Genomic DNA, 18722 nt, shown 5'->3' with positions numbered 1-18722 from the left:
AGACCAAGTTTATCCCGCCAGGGGAAATTGAGTTCAGACAATTGGTTTATTGAAATATATGTACGCTAGAGAATACAACGAGTATACATATAACGTAAATTGTCTGATGCCTTGAGCATCTGATCACCCTGTATACAGCCGGCACCGACAGGTTAACACATTTATTTATGTAAATAAATAATGACAATAGAGTGGTATTACATTATAACAATAGAAAGAACGACACCACTCACATTTACCTTTAATTTCGCGCCAAATCATTTAGCTTAGGTGCTTGATTTTAAATAGCGACGTCACATAACTGTATTATAATAATTCAATACTCTTTTTTGCCAATAAATCATAATCATATCAAATAACCGGGTGTCGTCATGTATTTGTAATTATCATTTATTTAGGTCACAATAACTAGAACTTAGACACAAAGAAATACTTCAACTTGTCGAGTAGATAGTCTACAATGTCGCGAGCTATCATTAGTGCGAGTAAACGTAAAAACTAACTAACTCTAAATTAAAAGATTATTCGTAATAAAATTCGAATTAANTGAGGACACTAATCGCCTTAATGTCATAAACAGGATCTTAGCTCGTTATGAGCTATTATTTGCGTCTTAAAGGCATACTTTGTCATTTCCAAAAAATCGTGATATTTGCTAGTACTACTTCTTCAGTAATAAAAGCTATAGGAAGATCTTAGTTCATCATACAGTCAAAAATATAGTCGTACTGGTATACTGGTCAACTAGTCAATTGGTTTTGAATCTTATACCAAATTAATTCAGTTCAAAATCAATTGTGCGAGGTAAAACAAAAGTTTGGCCGACGGCATATCAAGTTGGACACTGCTATACCATCTTACGCACTTGTAATAGATTTGCAGCAAAAACTATAAACATACTAAATAAATGTAAGACAAAATCATACATAATAACTATAGCCTAAAACATTTTTGTTTACATTACTTCAGTAACAACAGAAATTCAGCCAGATCTTTGAAAACATAATACTTAAAGCAAGAAATAACTTCGTTTAAAAACTGCATTAAACTAAACAGAATGTTTTCATTTACTGTTAGCCAAACCACACATTTTCTGACTAATGGTATTTTTTATCAATTGGGTTTTCTTTTCAATAATTCTTAAACTACTAAAATACAAACTACTCGGTCCGATTCAAATCTACTTCTCAAACTCAAAGCCTAATTTTATACATTTTTTTCTATTCCTTACAACCGTTCTTAGTTAGCTTATTATTTTTCCAGGCTATTCTTTCTATCAGTACAGATTCAAACTTTTGCTATAATTATACAAACCTTCATTGATACACGAACTAATAACTATTAGTTATAAATAATGCAATCCTCTAATAGTTAATTTCTCCTTAGGCCCAGAACAGACGGTGAAACGCAACTGCAACGAAACTGCAACTGCTACTTTTGAGTCGCATCTAAGTTTCTGCCATAGCGTCCGTTGAGAGACCACACATGACGCGACCAGTTTGAAACTTTCAGTTTCACTTTCATTCATAAGAATCATCAGAAAGTTGCAGTTTCGTTGCAGTTGCGTTTCACCGTCTGTTCTGGGCCTAAGTCATTTATTATTGCACCAATTTTTTACAATCAGCGGCCTGCTTTTAATACACAAAACATAAAATATGTCGACTTGCCTAGTTGCCGTTTTCACCATCAATCCCTAATTTTTAAGCGACTCCTTTTTAAGTGAAACAAAATTCCTGTTGTGTTATCATAGGGGTCACTTAAAAATTAGGGATTGATGGTTAAAATGGGCATTAAAATCACAAAATGTCACAAAGTTGATGTTTTGTACATATTAGGACAATTTTCGTCATCATTAGCAATTTAGCATCGTTTGGCGAGTCATTGTAACAATAGACACATTTTATACATAACTTTGATCTTATACAACAAGCAAATAATGTACATATTTCTAATCTGATTACTCAACTCTAGCGTGTATATTACGGTAAATATGAATATATACTTTGATAACATGAATATTACATGTGTATATAAATTCTACTCTATTGCTTTTAATCTTTGTAATCATGAAAATTGTAAATAAGTTGCTAATTTGTATAAATATAATATATGCATGGTATGACTGCTAAACGTATCCAGCGATAAAAAAATCTACGATCAAAATTCAGTAAATAAGCTATGTAAATACGTTTTTATTGCTTATTTTTATTTAAACTAATATCTCATTCAAAACTTTATGGCTAGACTTGGTTTTTATTAAATGGTTAATGTATAAAAGTTTGAGTACAATTGTATTGGAATTTATAAGCTAGTTTTTATTTTTAACTGTGATGATATTGAGTTAAATAGGTTTCTAAAATGTCCTTATCGCTAGTAAAATTTTACTTATCACCGTTAGGTTAATCATGAAAATCGTTGTTACCTTATGTAATAATATTTTAAATACTTTTATAATTTTCTCTCTTTAATTATATATGATTCTTATAGTTATTTTGTGATCAAGTTATTATAGGGAAAACTATACATAGCCTATTACGAAGTGTTATTAATTTTGTCTGTCTAGATTCAGTCATATTTTAGTCCTTAGGGCGAATGCTAATGATTTACTTACATTATAATAGTGTTTGCTACAAAACATATCTAGCTCCTACGTTATAATAATTTTGTATTTAGTTTTCTCACAACGAATTATTAATTAGTCAGTTATTGACTATCTCACTTTGTAATATAACACAGTATCGTTAATTTGCTAATGATGTATTGTTTTCGTGTACACGTTTATTTGTTTTGTATATTATAATTTACTCGGATCAGAATCAACCTTAATGGAAGAGATTGGGCACCATAACAGTATTCGATATACTATTTATTTACTATTATAGATATTTGTTTGATAATAATGAATTTACTGAATGTAAAATGCCATGTCTTCACTCATATTTGCGCTGATGTAGTTCTTCAGAGACATTTGTTTGTACATTACAATTGAACTTTAATTCTCTTTTTTTCTTTTCAGGCAAAGAGTTGGCTTCGCGAGGACGACGTCTTTAGAAACAAGAAGTATTGTAAAAATTATATTTGTGTCAAAGGTATCTTATATTCACTCAGAAGATTCGCCATATTTGCTTTTTTATACAGATTGGGAAGTTTTTCAAAATCAGAGGTTTATAGCGTTACATCTCCTTTCTTGCCTTCACCAATCAGGAAGTTTAACAAAGTTCCCTCACACAATAAGGTGACCATTTTAATTTATTGCCCTAAACACATTTCCTTCTTAATATTTACATAATAAAGATGACTTGTTTTACACCAGCCATCAATCAGAAAGTTGCCTCACACGAGAAGGGAACCATTCTGATTTATAGCGCGACTCAACGATCGATTGGTAATATTGCCCACCCCAATCAGAAATTTTCGGGAAGTTTACCAAAGATGCTTCAAACAAGAAGGTTGCTGTTGTGTTTGAGGCCCTATCCAATAGTTACGTTTCCTCCTTGAGAATAATACAAGCTTTATGATGATAATCATGCTTTACAAATCCAATCGATTGGCAATATTGCCCTTTACCAAAGTTGCCTCACACAAGCAGGTTGCCGTTCTGTTTCAGTTAGCCACTTTAGCAACGTTAGCCAGGTGCGCGCTTTCGTTGCAACATTGCCTTCAATAGTTGGGAAGTTTACTAATTGCCTTACACAAGAAGGTTGCCGTTTTGTTTCAGGCCGCCGTTAGCCACTTTAGCCACGTTAGCCAGGTGCGCGCTTTCGTTGCAATATTGCCTTAATAATTAGGAAGTTTACCAAAATTGCCTCACACCGTCACACGGGAACCCATTCTGATTTATAACCCTACCCAATAGTTACAAGGTTTCAATCTTAACATGGATAACAATATGCCTTAAAGATGACAATCTTGCTTTACAAATCAATCAATTGGCAATATGGAAGGAAGTCTCGGGAAGTTTACCAAAGTTGCCTCAAACAAGAAGGTTCCCGTTCTGTTTCAGGCCGCCGTTAGCCACTTTAGCCACGTTAGCCAGGTCGCGCTTTCGTTGCAATATTGCCTTCAATAGTTGGGAAGATTACCAAGATTCAAACAAGAAGGTTGCCGTTCTGTTTCAGGCCGCCGTTAGCCACTTTAGCCACGTTAACGTTAGCAGGTCTAAATCTGAATTTATTGCCCTATTATATTTGATACAACAATAGCTACGTTTCCGTCTTGTTATGTTATGCATGTTATGACAATCGAAGGGTTGAGTGGACAAAGGTCTTAACTAACAAAATGAGTTATGAGTGTTTGAAAATGTTAATCTGCTCATACCACATTTGAATCCTGAAATGTATGAATGCTTGTCAGATAACACAAGGTCTGTATTTTTGACCCGTAACAAATTTTGCGTGTTTTGAGCGATTTTATCATCACTTAAAACCTATGTTCATGCAAAAAAGTCGATTCTTCAGTTTTGTCAGATAACAACTTTGTCCACTTACCCCTTCAATCTTGCTTTACAAATCCAATTTATTGGCAATATTGCCCTTTACCAAAGTTGCCTCACACAAGCAGGTTGCCGTTCTGTTTCAGGCCGCCGTTAGCCACTTTAGCGACGTTAGCCAGGTGAGCGCGGCGGGAACGGCGCGTGAAGAGTCGCCGCAGAGGCAGCACCAGCAGGATAAGACCGGAGATCCCGATGAAGACTCCAGCCAGGTAGAAGGACAGGTCGTAGGAGTCCGTCATATCGTACACCCAGCCTGGAAGTGAGAAATGGTGGGTGAGTAAAATATAAGCACGCAGTTACACTGCTAAAGTAATTTAAATTGAAGAAATCCTTAGAAGATTCTTCTTTTAGGGCAATGGACAACGTAAAAAACATCTTATTTACTGGTCTAAAGGTTCAAAACAATGACAATTCAATATGCTATCCCAGTAACTTTAAGTAGTTACATTTATGTACGAATCAGAAACAAATTGTTTTGGTCGCAAGTAAGCACCATTCACCTTTCTGCAATGCAACTCACAATGTGCTTTAATTCAGTACGTTTGGCGACCAAGAAAATACATTACGGGTTTTTTATTCTTCTTTCCCGCGTCTTTAATTCAAGAACTTACCATATTCAAATGATTCTAATCTAGAATACTTTATTTTTGCAGCACGGGTCTTGGCAGCAGACTCTACAATCAGCACTTCCAGCAGAGTACTTACCAGGCAACAGGTCGTTTTTTACTAGTTACACAGAGGAGGTCTATTTTCAGCAGTGGGCGTCTTATGACTGGATAATGACACCTGTCCTGAGAAAGCTAACTTATCCAGCAGAGTACTCACCAGTCCAGCATAGGAGCTCATTTCTCATTACTTACACATGGGGGGACGATGTTCAGAAGTACACATCTTAGTGCTGAAATGGTCAAGCATGACAAGTGCTTATAAAGTCCAGGAGTTCACTCACCAGCTAATGGCGGTCCCATCAGATTAGCAGCGCCCTGCATCAGCAGCAACAATCCATATGCATTGGTAAACTTCTCCAGCGTGATCTGCTGCACCAGTATGATACTCGTGAGCGAGTAATTAGCCGCGATGAACATGCCGAAGGCGCCGGCTAAAATGATGACACTTGACCTGTCAGCTGTCTAGTCCAGTAGAGCACTCGCCACTCACCAGCCAGCGTAGCTTCTTTCCCACTAGTTACCCATTGAGAACCTATGTTCAGCAGCATCTGATGACACCTGTAAATTCAACTAACTAGTCCATCAAATCACTCACCAGCTAGCGGCGGTCCCATCAAATTCGCAGCGCCTTGCATCAGCAGCAACAGTCCATATGCATTCGTAAACTTCTCCAGCGTGATCTGCTCCACCAGTATGATGCTGGGGAGCGAGTAGTTGGCCGCGAAGAACATGTCAAACGCTCCGGTAGCCGCGTCGAGCGCCGCGTAGATTTACATTAGGGAAGCCTATGTCCAGCAGTGGACGTCTTATGAATGAGATGTAGACACGCGTCTTATAACAGTTGACTAATCCAGTAGAGCACTTACCGGCTTGCTCGTGTCAGCATAATAGCTCGTTTCCCATTAATTATACAGGGGGGGGGGGGCTATTCCAGCAGAGTTACGTACTTACCAGGCAGCAGCTCGTTTCTTACTAGTTACACAGAGGGGGAGGTCTATATTCAGCAGTTCTTGTGATTGGATAATGACACCTGTCCTGAGAAAGCTAACTTATCCAGCAGAGTACTCACCAGTCCAGCATATGAGCTCGTTTCTGGCTACTTCCACATGGGGGACGATGTTCAGAAGTGAACATTTTAGGGCTGAAATGGTCAAGCAAGACAGGTGCTTATAAAGTCCAGGAGTTCACTCACCAGCTAGAGGAGGTCCCATCAGATTCGCAGCGCCCTGCATCAATAACAGAAGACCGTAGGCATTCGTAAACTTCTCCAAGGTGATCTGCTCCACCAGTATAATACTCGTTAGCGAGTAGTTAGCCGCGATGAACATCCCAAAGGCTCCAGCGGCCGCGCCCAAAGCCGCGTAGCCGGAGAGCAATGGCATGAGCAGCGGAGGACTCATCCAGCAGATCACTGGCTGGCCAGCATTTTCATCATCATCATCTCAGCCATAGGACGTCCACTGCTGAATATAGGCCTCCCCCAGTGCTTTCCATGTTGCCCGGTTGGTAGCGGCCTGCGTCCAGCGCCTTCCTGCTACCTTTATGATGTCGTCGGTCCACCTTGTGGGTGGACGTCCCACGCCGCGTTTTCCGGTATGCTCTATAACCTTGCTGCCCCATCGGCGGCCACCATACTAGCTGGCTAAAATTTACATCTTACGGCTAAAATGATGACACTTGACTTGTCAGCTGTCTAGTCCAGTAGAGCACTCGCCACTCACCAGGCAGCGTAGCTTCTTTCCCACTAGTTACCCATTGAGGACCTATGTTCAGCAGCATCTGATGACACCTGTAACTTCAGCTAACTAGTCTATCAAATCACTTACCAGCTAAGGGCGGTCCCATCAGATTCGCAGCGCCCTGCATCAGCAGCAACAATCCATAGGCATTCGTAAACTTCTCCAGCGTGATCTGCTCCACCAGTATAATACTCGTTAGCGAGTAGTTAGCCGCGATGAACATGCCGAAGGCTCCAGCGGCCGCGCCCAAAGCCGCGTAGCCGGAGAGCAACGGCATGATCAGCGTGACCAGGCCACACAGAACCATGCAGCCTGCATACACCAGGCTCGCGTCTACGCACTCCCAGTCGCCCACCCAGCCCAGCAGGATCTGAAGTTATACGACAAATACTTTAATCAAAATCAAAATCAAAAATCAAAATCAAAAAAATATTTATTCAGTTTAGACCACAAGTGGCACTTATGAACGTCAATAGAAAATAATAAAAAAAGAAAAAGGTANTGCGGATCTCCTCATTTCTGATTCGATCACGCAGGGAAACTCCGAGCATAGCCCGCTCCATCGCCCTTTGGGTGACCTTGAGCCTTCTTATGAGGCCCATAGTAAGCGACTACGTCTCAGATCCGTATACCATCACTGGCAACACGCATTGGTCAAATACTTTCGACTTAAGACACTGCGGTATTTCGGACGTGAGTATATGGCGAAGCTTCCCGAACGCTGCCCATCCGAGTTGGATTCGACGATTGACCTCTTTCTCGAAGTTGGACCTACCTAACTGGACTGTTTGTCCCAGGTATACATAATTGTCAACAACTTCGAGTGTAGAGTCTCCAACCTTCAGAGGAGTGGGTGCAACACGGTATGTATACACTATACATCTAGACCAATTTCCCACATAGTGTACTTGCGCCATTGAGTACAAAATAAATACGATACGAAGCGCTTTCGTTATCAAAAATATAATGTTACTTTGTCTAAGCCAGTGTTGCCTAATCTGTGGTCTGCATACTGCTAAAGGTCCCTGGGTAAATGAATGGTTCGCAGTCTCGGCTGTGGTATTTTTTATTGGATATGGATAAGTACAAAAATTTTCCTGATCCGGGGTATTACTAACCTAAAATTTGTTAGGCCACTATCTAGAAAAGTCACAATTCTTCAAAACTAAATCAAAGAAAAACATCAACTCATTCCGTAAAACGTGTCGCTTTATTATTCAAACATAAACATCATAAATCTGAGCAAACCTTCCTTTATCCTTCAGTCTACTTAACCCTATCTAAGTCTGAGTAAATACTCGTAGTAGCCTCTTATCAAACATTATCTTGAGTCACTGTTGAGGCTGCCCTAATTAAGTCTCGATTCGTGACTGATAAGGAACTGATAACGGAAAGACAGATTACGTAATAAATGTTAATGCACTTGACTGAGGACGGTCGAACTGACACGTTTTAGCTGTTTAATGATTGATAAATAAAGAAATTACATTACTTGGAATCTTTCTGCAAAAAGTGTGATGAGTAAGAGTTGAAAACGTGGTCTAATAAACAAGGCTGCGTTTCCACCAGTGGGTCTAGACAAAGTGCAAATTTTAATCGCAAACCAGTCGAAAAGTGGTCGAAAAGCCCCTTTTTTGTATGGAGTTTTGACAAAATCTCCGAATCTCAAAATCTCCTCCGAGAAGTCCGAGAACTCGCCCGAATGTCTCGCGAGACAGCCCCATGTGTGAACACGGGACCGAGCTATAGCGAGACACACCGAGAGGTAACGAGAGTGTACTGCTGGCATAAAAAAATCAAATATAATACATTATGTTCCAAAAATAATGAACATTTTTATTTTTCACTTTGATCACCTGGATTTAATCACCTAGATGATCAAAATGAACTCCAAGATCGCTAGGTCGCTTGCAGTCCACTTTGATCACCGTATTGTCCTTTGATCACCCATGGATAGAAGTCCTAAAACAAGTGGATGAAAGTGGAATTAGACCTCGAATTCCATTCCCTTTCATGTGAATAAACTATCAATAGTCGTCTCTAAAAGCTTTTTTGGTTCCGTACCTCTAGTACGAAAAACTTTCGAGTTCGTTTCGTTTGCGTATTCAAAGTGTCATCGAAAAATTTTGTATGAAAAATTAAACAGCGCCCCCTATATTATAGCCGCCCTAGGGGGCGCTGTTTAATTTTTCATACAAAATTTTGTATGAAAAATTAAACAGCGCCCCCTATATTATAGCCGCCCTAGGGGGCGCTGTTTAATTTTTCATACAAAATTTTTCGATGACACTTTGAATACGCAAACGAAACGAACTCGAAAGTTTTTCGTACTAGAGGTACAGATCTTTTATTGACATAGTATCTTACATCTCGTTGTCATTGGCGACGAATGAAAACCTCGTTAGGTATATTTGCTGTTCAAATGACTATGTATGTGGAATTCATGGTAAAAAAAATCTTTGAAATAGTATGGAGAAGAGCCTATAAAATGCACTCCAAAGGCCCATCTCAGGATATGCAATATACATTTATCCAGTACGGCTAGCACGAAAAATTTTCGAGTTCGAATCGTTTGCGTATTCGAATCGCTATCAAAAGATTTAGTATGAAAACTACAACAGCGCCCTTGTGAACGTATCGTAAAGTGAACTTAGTATGAGAAATAGTTGCACGAAACTTATTTTGAGAATCAAAATTGTCACGTTATCGTTTAATTCGAAGGTTGAGTAACGAATTTTGTCGAATACGCAAACGATTCGAAGACGAAAGTTGTTCATGCTAGAGGTACTGAGATTGGCCTTTTTCATACATCAATCGGGAAGTCTTATTGCGAGACAACATCCAAAGCAGTCGCACCCAAGTTCTTTTTCGTGTGTTTTATTTAGAACCCCATAAAATAATTAGACCAATGGAATAAGTAAGACACTACACATTTGGCATGCAATAAAGTATTGAGTAAAACCACTCACCTCTCCAAACATGTTCAAGATCCCAATGATCGATATCAGCATAGACGACTGCGACTCGTTGAAGCCCATCTTCAAGGCGTTATCAGCTATATACACATACGGCACGTCGTACCACATGTATAGTAAGAAGTTGGATATCGCGAACACCAGGAAAGCCGGGTTGAGGAAGTGAGAGAAGTCCAGGACATCTACCACGAGGTCCCAGAAATCCCATAGGCCGGCGTACCATTGAACCTGGAATTGACATTGGTGCTTGTGAATTTGATGACCAATGGTCAGTATACTAACCAACTATACAGTGTGAGTCACGTTAAAGTGTACATATGAAAATAGATGAAACTAGACCTATTTTTATCGACAAAAAAGAGGTCAAAAAATTTTTGTTTTTTTTTTTTATAGAATTTTTTTTTCTTCCAATTACTTATTGTAAAGAAAACGTAATAAGTTTTAAACTAAGCGGTATATTCTGATAAAATAAAAACAGTAATAATGCTAAATAACAGGCAATACTAAAAAAATACATAAAATACACAAAAAAGTATATTTTATGTATTTTTTTAGTATTGCCTGTTATTTTGACCTCTTTTTTAAAAGAGGTCAAAATCGATAAAAATAGGTCTAGTTTCATCTATTTTCATATGTACACTTTAACGTGACTCACACTGTAGATGGGAATAAAGGATGAATTTTAGCTTATGTTTTACTGTATAGTTCATAACCAATGGAAATAATTTAACATCTTATCAAATTAGTCTAATAAAGTATAGTAAATCCTCTAATATTGTTATTAGTAAGTGGGTAGTAACTTATGGGCGATAGTCTCCATTTTTGGAGCATGACTGAGAACCCTCTCGATCGTATTCACAAACGATACTTGCTTAAGTGAAGCAGCAAATGGCACGCACAGCGTTGAATAGAGCTCTGTGATTGGTTCGTGTGACACGCTGTGCGTCCACGCGCGCTGTGAGACCTCATAGTAATGTTTGTGAATACGGGCGTAAATCTTTATGATGATAATAAAAATGTCTCACCTTTTCTTTAGCAATAGTAGTCATCGAATTCCTGAAAATGTTTGGGCAGGACGAGGCTCTTAATCTGTAGCGGTTGATGTTGAGCATGGCGCCTCTGTACGTCAGCGAGTGCCGGTGCAGCTTCAGGTCCTTCAGGAAGGCCGGCGGCTTCTTGGTGGACGCGCCCGTGGCAGTCTGCCGTCGCAGCCACAAGGACATAGCAGCCTTGTCACTAAGAGGGGGAGGAGCAGAGGTGTTATTGGTCTCAGGAGGCCGAGGGGCCGTCGGAGACAAAGCCCCCGGAGAAGTCACCCCCGGAGACATCAAAGCTCGAGGCGGCGACTGCTCGTGCAGACGCCCACTGTCACTGAAACTTCGGGAGGGAAGCATCACGCCCGGGTAGTTCTGAGCCAACATGGCGTACGCCCGACCTCTGTTCGACATCAACTCGAACACTTCGAGCGACACGCCTTCGCCTCCCGTCATGAATGTTGGAAGATCTACCAAAGAACTGAACTGCGGAACAATCGGAGACGTCACCACTTCCACGTCCCCTGCTTCCGCCACTTTGGCAGACCCTGCTGCGCTACTCTTGCTGTCTGAAAAACTGTCAGCTGAGGATCCGTAGCGCTTGTTTCTTTTCCTCTCTCTTCTGCGCTTTCTTTCTCTAGCTTTCTCTGCGTTCATCGTCGTCGTCCAGGGCAAGTCTCTGAACAACATACCGCACACGGCTATGTTTAGGAATAGTCCGGCTAATATCAAAGTAGTTCCTCGCCACCCGTACTCGTCCAACAAGACGTACGTCAGCGGCGCGAATATGAATGTCCCGATGCCGCTCCCACAAACTGATATCCCAGTTGCCAGAGAGCGTTTCTTGTCAAAATAATACGCTACTATCACTACTGCTGCTACGTAACACAAACTGAGGCCGAAGCCGGCCATGATGCCGAACGTCAGGAACAGCGTCTCCATGCTGTCCACGAAGGCGGAGATGACGAAGCCGAGCGTCGCCAGGATGGAGCCGAAGATGGTCATGCGTCGGCAGCCGTAGCGGTCCGTGAGGAAGCTGGCGATGGGCCCGGACAGCAGCGGCATGGCCATGAAGATGCCGGCGATCCAGGCCGTCTTGCCCTTGCCCTCGCCGAAGTACTCCAGGAAGTGCGGGAAGAACACGCCGAAGCTGAACGTGATCCCGTCGGCGATGAGGTTGACGAGGAAGGAGGCGAACACGACGACCCAGCCGAAGCCGCCGTCGGGCGGGCGGGCCTCGGCGATGGACACGTCCTCGTCGTCGGAGGAGCTGGCGCTGGAGCTGGAGCTGGAAACGGGCGCGGGCGGCGACTGCGCGTCGAACTGCACGTGCAGCGGCCGCCCGGCCTTGCGCGCGGCATTCTCACTGATCGCACTGGCACTGAGCGGCGCGCGGAGCAACGGCTCGCTCTCGGGTATGGAGGGAAGCGCGCGCGGCGCGGGCCGCGGAGTCTCTGGGTCGCTTAGGGCCTCCGCGGGCGGGGCTGCGGTATCGAGGGTTTCGCGGGGTCCTCCTTGGAGCGGCCGATGGTTCGCGCAGTGCGGCGGCGACGGGAGGCCCGCGCGGTCCATTCCGGCAGGGCGCGGCGGAACTGCGCTCGCAGCGGGTGCAGCGCGAGCTCACCAGTCCGCCGGGCTTCCATGCGGACACCACACCGCCGTGACCTCATGCTGAAAAAGACCAATTCAACTATTAGTAGGTATATTATTACTGGACAATATTCCTAGAGACCTACTGGACTAGCTTGTTAGACCGTTCTAAAGATAATGAGACTGATTAGGTTTGGAAATAGATAAATTGGACTGTGTTCAGATGCCTTCATGAATCCTAAATCGCTGACAAACTTCAGATCTGGTGGTACGCTGAGAGTTATAACTCCTGCTGACGAATCTAGCTGTACATCAAAAAAAATCTACGTAGCATTCGTTATGGTATCCTTCAAAGTATTCGAGAATACTCGGTAGGTACCACACATTTCACATGTTATTTATTAGTCATCGAGTTAACCAAATACAGGGCATTAGAGTACCTACGTCAATGACATCGTCCCACCTATCCTAGACAAGAAGTTTCTATCAATCAAGTCAATGTGCCTCAGACAGGACACCCCACAATGCCTCCGAATCTGCAGCGGACGTTCCAAGTGTTAAATCGTCGGACGCTCTGCATCCACGTCGCTGGTGATTGGAGGACAATGGGAGGCCGGTGGCCATTGTCAGGTATTTATAGCTAAGGAAACATTACGAGATGCTTGTGCGAATATTCTCAAGTGTCTTGCGATGTTGGTGTGTCATTTATTCAAGTACTAAAACATCAGATAGGAAGACGAATCTGAGTAATTTTATTCATTATTTTACTTTATTTGTTTTAGTCGATTTATTCATCATTTTCCACAGCTTTAATTACAGATGGTGTATCTGGTAAGTTTCAAAGAGTATTTAGAAGTTCCCATAAAAAAATATTGCGAAAATACGCTCTCTCTATATTCTATGAACGGGTATTTGTTTGTTTGTCGAGCAGTAAAGAGCAAACTGTGCTTGTTGACAAAATCTGTCGTTTGTTCCGCTAAGTTTCTAAGTTGAATCTTTAATGACTGTAAATAATGTCTAGTAAGGGATGATGTACGATGTTTGCTATTATGATACAAACAAGTAAAATTACAAGAAGAGCGTTTTTCATGTCGGCTTAATTTAACAGAGATACATATTCGGAAAAGTAATAACATTCATCTGTATGACGTGTGGTATGTATGAGGGCTATTAATGAGGGCTATCGTTTTTATACTTAACAGTTGGCACCCCTGGCGATTGACAGGACCTTACTCTACAGTGGCGCCATCTTGATGAGTGCAATTGCGATAGTCCTCCTACCACTTTAGCGCTCACCAGTTGGTGCCACTGTCTTCGCTACTAGCAAGTGACAGGACCTTACTCTACAGTGGCGCTAACTGGTGAGCGCTAAAACGATAGCCCTCATTAGGAACTGAATTGTTTTTCAAAATAACCACGCTTTTTATAAATTGCGGTATAGCGCTTATTTGAGTCAGTCAGTGCCTTGAGGTATGGGAACGGCGCGGGAGATTGACATTGACATACTATGACGTGACAGCATACAAATCTGAAGATCTGATGTCTCGCTGACCTTTGATAAAGATATTGAGTTTTGACTATTTCACCACAGATAGTTTCATCCAAGACGCGCCGGACCATTCTTCTGCTAATGTTTGAGTGTATTAAATAATAAAGTACTTTGATATTCTATCATTTTATTAGTCAACACAATCCGTTTCCATGGAAACGTCATACGACACGGCCATAGACATGACAGAGTGTTATCGGTACACGCTAAATCATCCATGAGTGCACACGCACACTACAATAATGACGCTCGGATTGCTCGGATCAAACTCCCCGCACCCCGCGCTTCCCAAATTGGTGGGACGCGTCTTCGTGGATGAAAGGAACTATAATAATCTACCTCAGGCACTGGACTCGGTTAAATGCTAAACCTTAAGGTAGCCTTTCGAACTAAGCGTCACAGACGCAGCGTCTTTAGCTTTGGTCTTAAAGGTAGCCTTTCAAAGCGAGTTAGTGACGCGGCGTTGGTGGCACAAGACTGCTGCGTCTGTGACGCTTAGTTCGAAAGGCTACCTTTAGTTAGATTTTGACGTGACTTGTCTACTCGTAGATATAGACAAAACATGTAATACAGATGGAACTATGGAGCAACCCAGTGCACAATAACGTAAACTAATATACGAGTACACTGCGGATCCAGCTAGTTAAGGCGATTAGAGTCCTCAATGACCTTGGGCGTTTGACCTTCACGCCGCGAGCAACACCCGCGTACCCCGCACCAAAAACTCCGATTTGACACCGATCAAAAATACACGGGCATAGGTAGATACAGAATAGAAGCTCTTTCTTCATACATTACTGCCTATTATGTTAAACTTAAATTGATGAACCTTGATGTCGGTGTCATTTAACTCAGGCGTAAAGGTATTTAATAAAAATAACAAAATCCATGAACATTTTGTACGGGATAAANTTAACACTCCAAATTTTAGGTACCTAAAATCGTGTGACCAACGTATTTCGCTTTCTCAATTCAAAATAATTATAAGAAGATATTTTTTTGACTATTGTGTGGAAAGTATATTTAATTACGATGATTTTAGTATATGCTACACACAAATTGAATGAAAATTGTGAATGCAGTAACCAAATGTTTCATTGCAACCGAAGGTGTGACATGATGAGAACGCGAAAAATGACCCCGTTTTTTATGGTTTCATGTGATTTTTTCGTATTATTTTTGCTTCTATTACGATAAAACTTATTTTGTATGTAGCTAAATAGATATTTTATCATCTGATTTCAAAGTTATTGTTCTAACTTATACCGTTTATGAACTATTATTGTGTGACCATCAAATTTGAGTGTAAATGAGAAGTACCCTTAATTTAAAAAAAAAATTGGCACAAATTTAAGAATGGCCCATCTGGACGCGTTGGTGTGGTTGAAGCTTTGGGTTAATGTTTAGTCAGGATCTAACGACTCATAATCATCATCTTAACGACTAATAAAACTCAATGATTAAAGGCTAGGTTAGACCAAAGGAAAAGTTAGAATTCCTTTGGACCTACAAAATTAATCGGAAGTAAATGGGAGGAAAATAAAACAGCATTTGTGTGCTGTAAGAGCATCTTGACAAAAAAAAAGTCTTAGTTTTATTGTGAACGACTCAAAATCGTAGTAGAAACCTCCTCTAAGTACTCCGAAACACCGAAACTTCGGTCTCAAGTCGAGAACTCACAAATGCTTGTTTTATTGCCACGCTTTTTATAAGGAAACGCCTTCTAAAACTCGCTAAAAGACAAATTTGAGATACGTGATGCGTTTCCATTATCATCCTGTAACAGGGCTGTTGCAAAAAAGAAGATAGGTTTACGTCATATCGCCTCTGGAGATATTGATATAATAACTAATTTATTTTCATACCAAACTTGACATATTTAATTGGCTGTTTTCAGCTGAACATAGGCCTCCCTCCCCCAAAGATTTCTAGATTGATCGGTCATCCAGCGCATGCCAATCATCAACCAATTGGCCGATCTGGATATCATTGAGGGAGGTCTATGTTCATGTTCTACGGTCTATGTTCCTGTGGCTGAAAAGTTGACTGATGATGATGAGACAGCAATCAAAAGTTTCCGCATTAGTATTGCATTGGATTATACTTAAGTAGGTACCTACCTACAATCTACATGATATCAGATGGATCTAGTATGGAATGATAAAATTTTTACTTAAAACCAATCAGTCCCACTAAGTGAAGTATTTATTGTACACTTTTTTTCCTTTTTTTAATCCCGTTAGCCCTTCATAGTCAAGTGAAATGCCTGTGTTACGAGTGGGTTCACAACAATAGTCCAGTGACTGCGGGGTTCGAACCCTCGTTCTGCGGATCTCTATTCGACCAGTCTTACTTTTTAATTTGTGTGTCCCACTTGTGTTTCGAACTCAGAATCTCTGTTTCTTTTTTAACCACTTGGACTAAAATTAAATCATAATAGATAAAACTAGTCTAATTTGAAACTGCCAGCCCTAAAGAAAACGATGGGACCACGGACTCGCACTCAATATGACTAATTCGAACAACTCTTATCGCACAAAAGAAACGTAAGCTTTTACGTTTGCTAGCTTTGTTGGAAACTACAAGTTTCTTGTAACCACGTTGTACAAGTAAGTTGTAACTATTTGGGCAAAGCTCCCAGATATAAGATGCTTTGTAAAAAGCTCTAAAGTTGTTTCTTATGTCACAATTTTTACCGTAGTATAGAATTGTACGGCAGTAACAAATTAAGCTACTGCGGCATCTTATTATACTTCAAGTTCGTCCAGGTATGTATGTATAGTCTGTCTGTGTGCTGTCGTGTACAAAACACTCCTAAATTGCAAGTTATTTCAATATTTAGAACTACTTACAAACAATATTTTTCAATAAAAACACCTAAATAACATCAAGTTACTTTGAAAATAGGGGAGAAACTATCACTGCGTTCATTGCAGATTTCTTTAAACATAGGTGTTTAAATTTTCATCGAATTATGTAAAGTGTGCTAGCTAATGTTGGCACGATTTCTCCTTCAAATCCAATTACTTCCTCAATATTTTTATTAATCAAAGGCCTGAGATATACCAACAAAGTGATCCTAAAACAACACCGATCGTATTTTTACCCGACGCATTAAATGGTGAAGCGTCAATATAATCTCGCAGATTATTTCATAGCCGATTTGGTGCGGAAGACCGGTACCACAATATCCATCGAGTGTTCCTTTATTTTATCGGTGCTGGGAAGGCTGGCGATACACTATAGCGAAGAGAGAAGCGGAATATATCCGCTTCGTGAATGTAGCGGAGGGAGAATACACCTGAGAATCATCGGAACAAACTTTACATTTTTGCTACAACAGAGAGGACCGTAGCAACCGTAGTTACCTATACGTGTCGTCATGTCATGTTACACAAAATGCAATATTCCGAAAAGAGAATGAAAAAGATATTTTATTAACTGTTAAAAACTGTTGTAAGTATTTTGTAATAGATGTGGTAATAGTATCTTTATCGTAGGTTTATGATAAAATAGCGTATTCGTACCTAACGCGTGAAATTTTAACCAGTAGTTTCTAAGATTAGCGCATTCAAACAAACTCTTACACTGACTGTTTGGTATTAACAGAGGAGGAAATTGTTAATACCAAACAGTCCGTTGAACCGTAGCTTCGTAGTACGATCAGCCCCCCTAGACAAGTGCCTAAACGTCAGACAGACACAGTTGTAATGTCGAAAGACAGTCGAAAAAGCCTGTTTTTTGTCTGGAGTTTCAACGGATTCGATTTTCGATTAGATCAAATAGTGCCACTTGTCTAGACCCACATTGCAGTACGGTTATCATTGTCATCGCTCCGCTAACCTTTCGACTACAGCGGACATGCACCCTAAGCTGGTGTCTATAAAGTCCGCGGGTTATGGCATTTTAATAACAAATCTTTCAGGATTTCGTCCAATCGCATGAGTGACGATGATCCTCGTAAAAATCCCCTCGTAAAATGATATTCCTATAGCGCGGTTTAAAATCGAAATATGAAGTAAAATCTGAACAGTTTTTCCAGCTGGCAATCTTTTATTCCGGCTGGGAAATAGATCGGTCCTACAATCAGATTTTGCAGTTAATTTGCTTCTGTATAAATTTACATATTGGTATGAATTGATATGAAACCTGTGTCTGTATTTTAGTCGGGCTTTTTCAGGGGTTTTCCTTGAAAATGACAGGTAAGTAGGCTTTTCTAAAACTTTTTTCTGGGTCGTCATCGTATTTTTACTAGGTACATATTTTGTTAGATGTTGATGATTTGTCTCCTGTGGAATTCGAACCCACCATCGCAGTTAGCGTCCAAGTGGGCCTTCAGAAAGGCCATATTAATCTATTTAGTTCGTTCGTTTCAGCCAAATGCCTTAACCACCGGTCCTGCGCTAATTTTAATGAAGTAGTTACTGCTTAAATATTTTTTGACTTAAATCTTATTCAATATCAAGTACTATTTTTGAAGAAACTTTCCCACATTCACCATAATTCCCATGTTATACAATATCGCAAAACCGTCGATTATTCCACAAAATTGTGTCTCTGCGGGCGCGAAGGAAATCGCCCGAGAAAAATATTACCCGACGCAAAAAGGAGAGTTCTCATTTTAATAAAAATTTAGATCAGTTTAAACAACGCGATTCATATTCATGAATGGCAA

General features: G+C 40.6%; 1 protein-coding gene across 3 annotated transcripts in view; it reads right to left on the bottom strand.

Moving 5' to 3' along the window:
* Nucleotides 1–4159: 4159 nt before the first annotated feature.
* LOC114350997 (monocarboxylate transporter 14) overlaps nt 4160–18722 on the bottom strand; it is a 66275-nt gene continuing 51712 nt past the window's right edge. For 2 of the 3 annotated variants that reach the window (XM_028302017.1, XM_028302018.1), the window contains exons 2-5: nt 10900–12579; nt 9869–10102; nt 6987–7269; nt 4517–4745 (exon numbers count right to left, since the gene is read on the bottom strand). In XM_028302017.1, the coding sequence (XP_028157818.1) occupies nt 4549–4745; nt 6987–7269; nt 9869–10102; nt 10900–12480 (2295 nt within the window). In that variant the 5' untranslated portion in view covers nt 12481–12579 and the 3' untranslated portion in view covers nt 4517–4548. Of the gene's footprint in view, nt 4244–4497; nt 4746–6986; nt 7270–9868; nt 10103–10899; nt 12580–18722 lie in introns of those variants that run through there. The other variant, XR_003655752.1, reaches the window with a different exon arrangement.

Source organism: Ostrinia furnacalis, unplaced genomic scaffold, assembly GCF_004193835.3.
Source record: "Ostrinia furnacalis isolate ACB-3 unplaced genomic scaffold, ASM419383v2 OfSCF1066, whole genome shotgun sequence".
Classification (NCBI taxonomy): domain Eukaryota; kingdom Metazoa; phylum Arthropoda; class Insecta; order Lepidoptera; family Crambidae; genus Ostrinia; species Ostrinia furnacalis.
The sequence above is the reverse complement of the archived record's forward strand: the minus strand, read 5'-3'. Positions and strand labels throughout refer to the sequence as shown.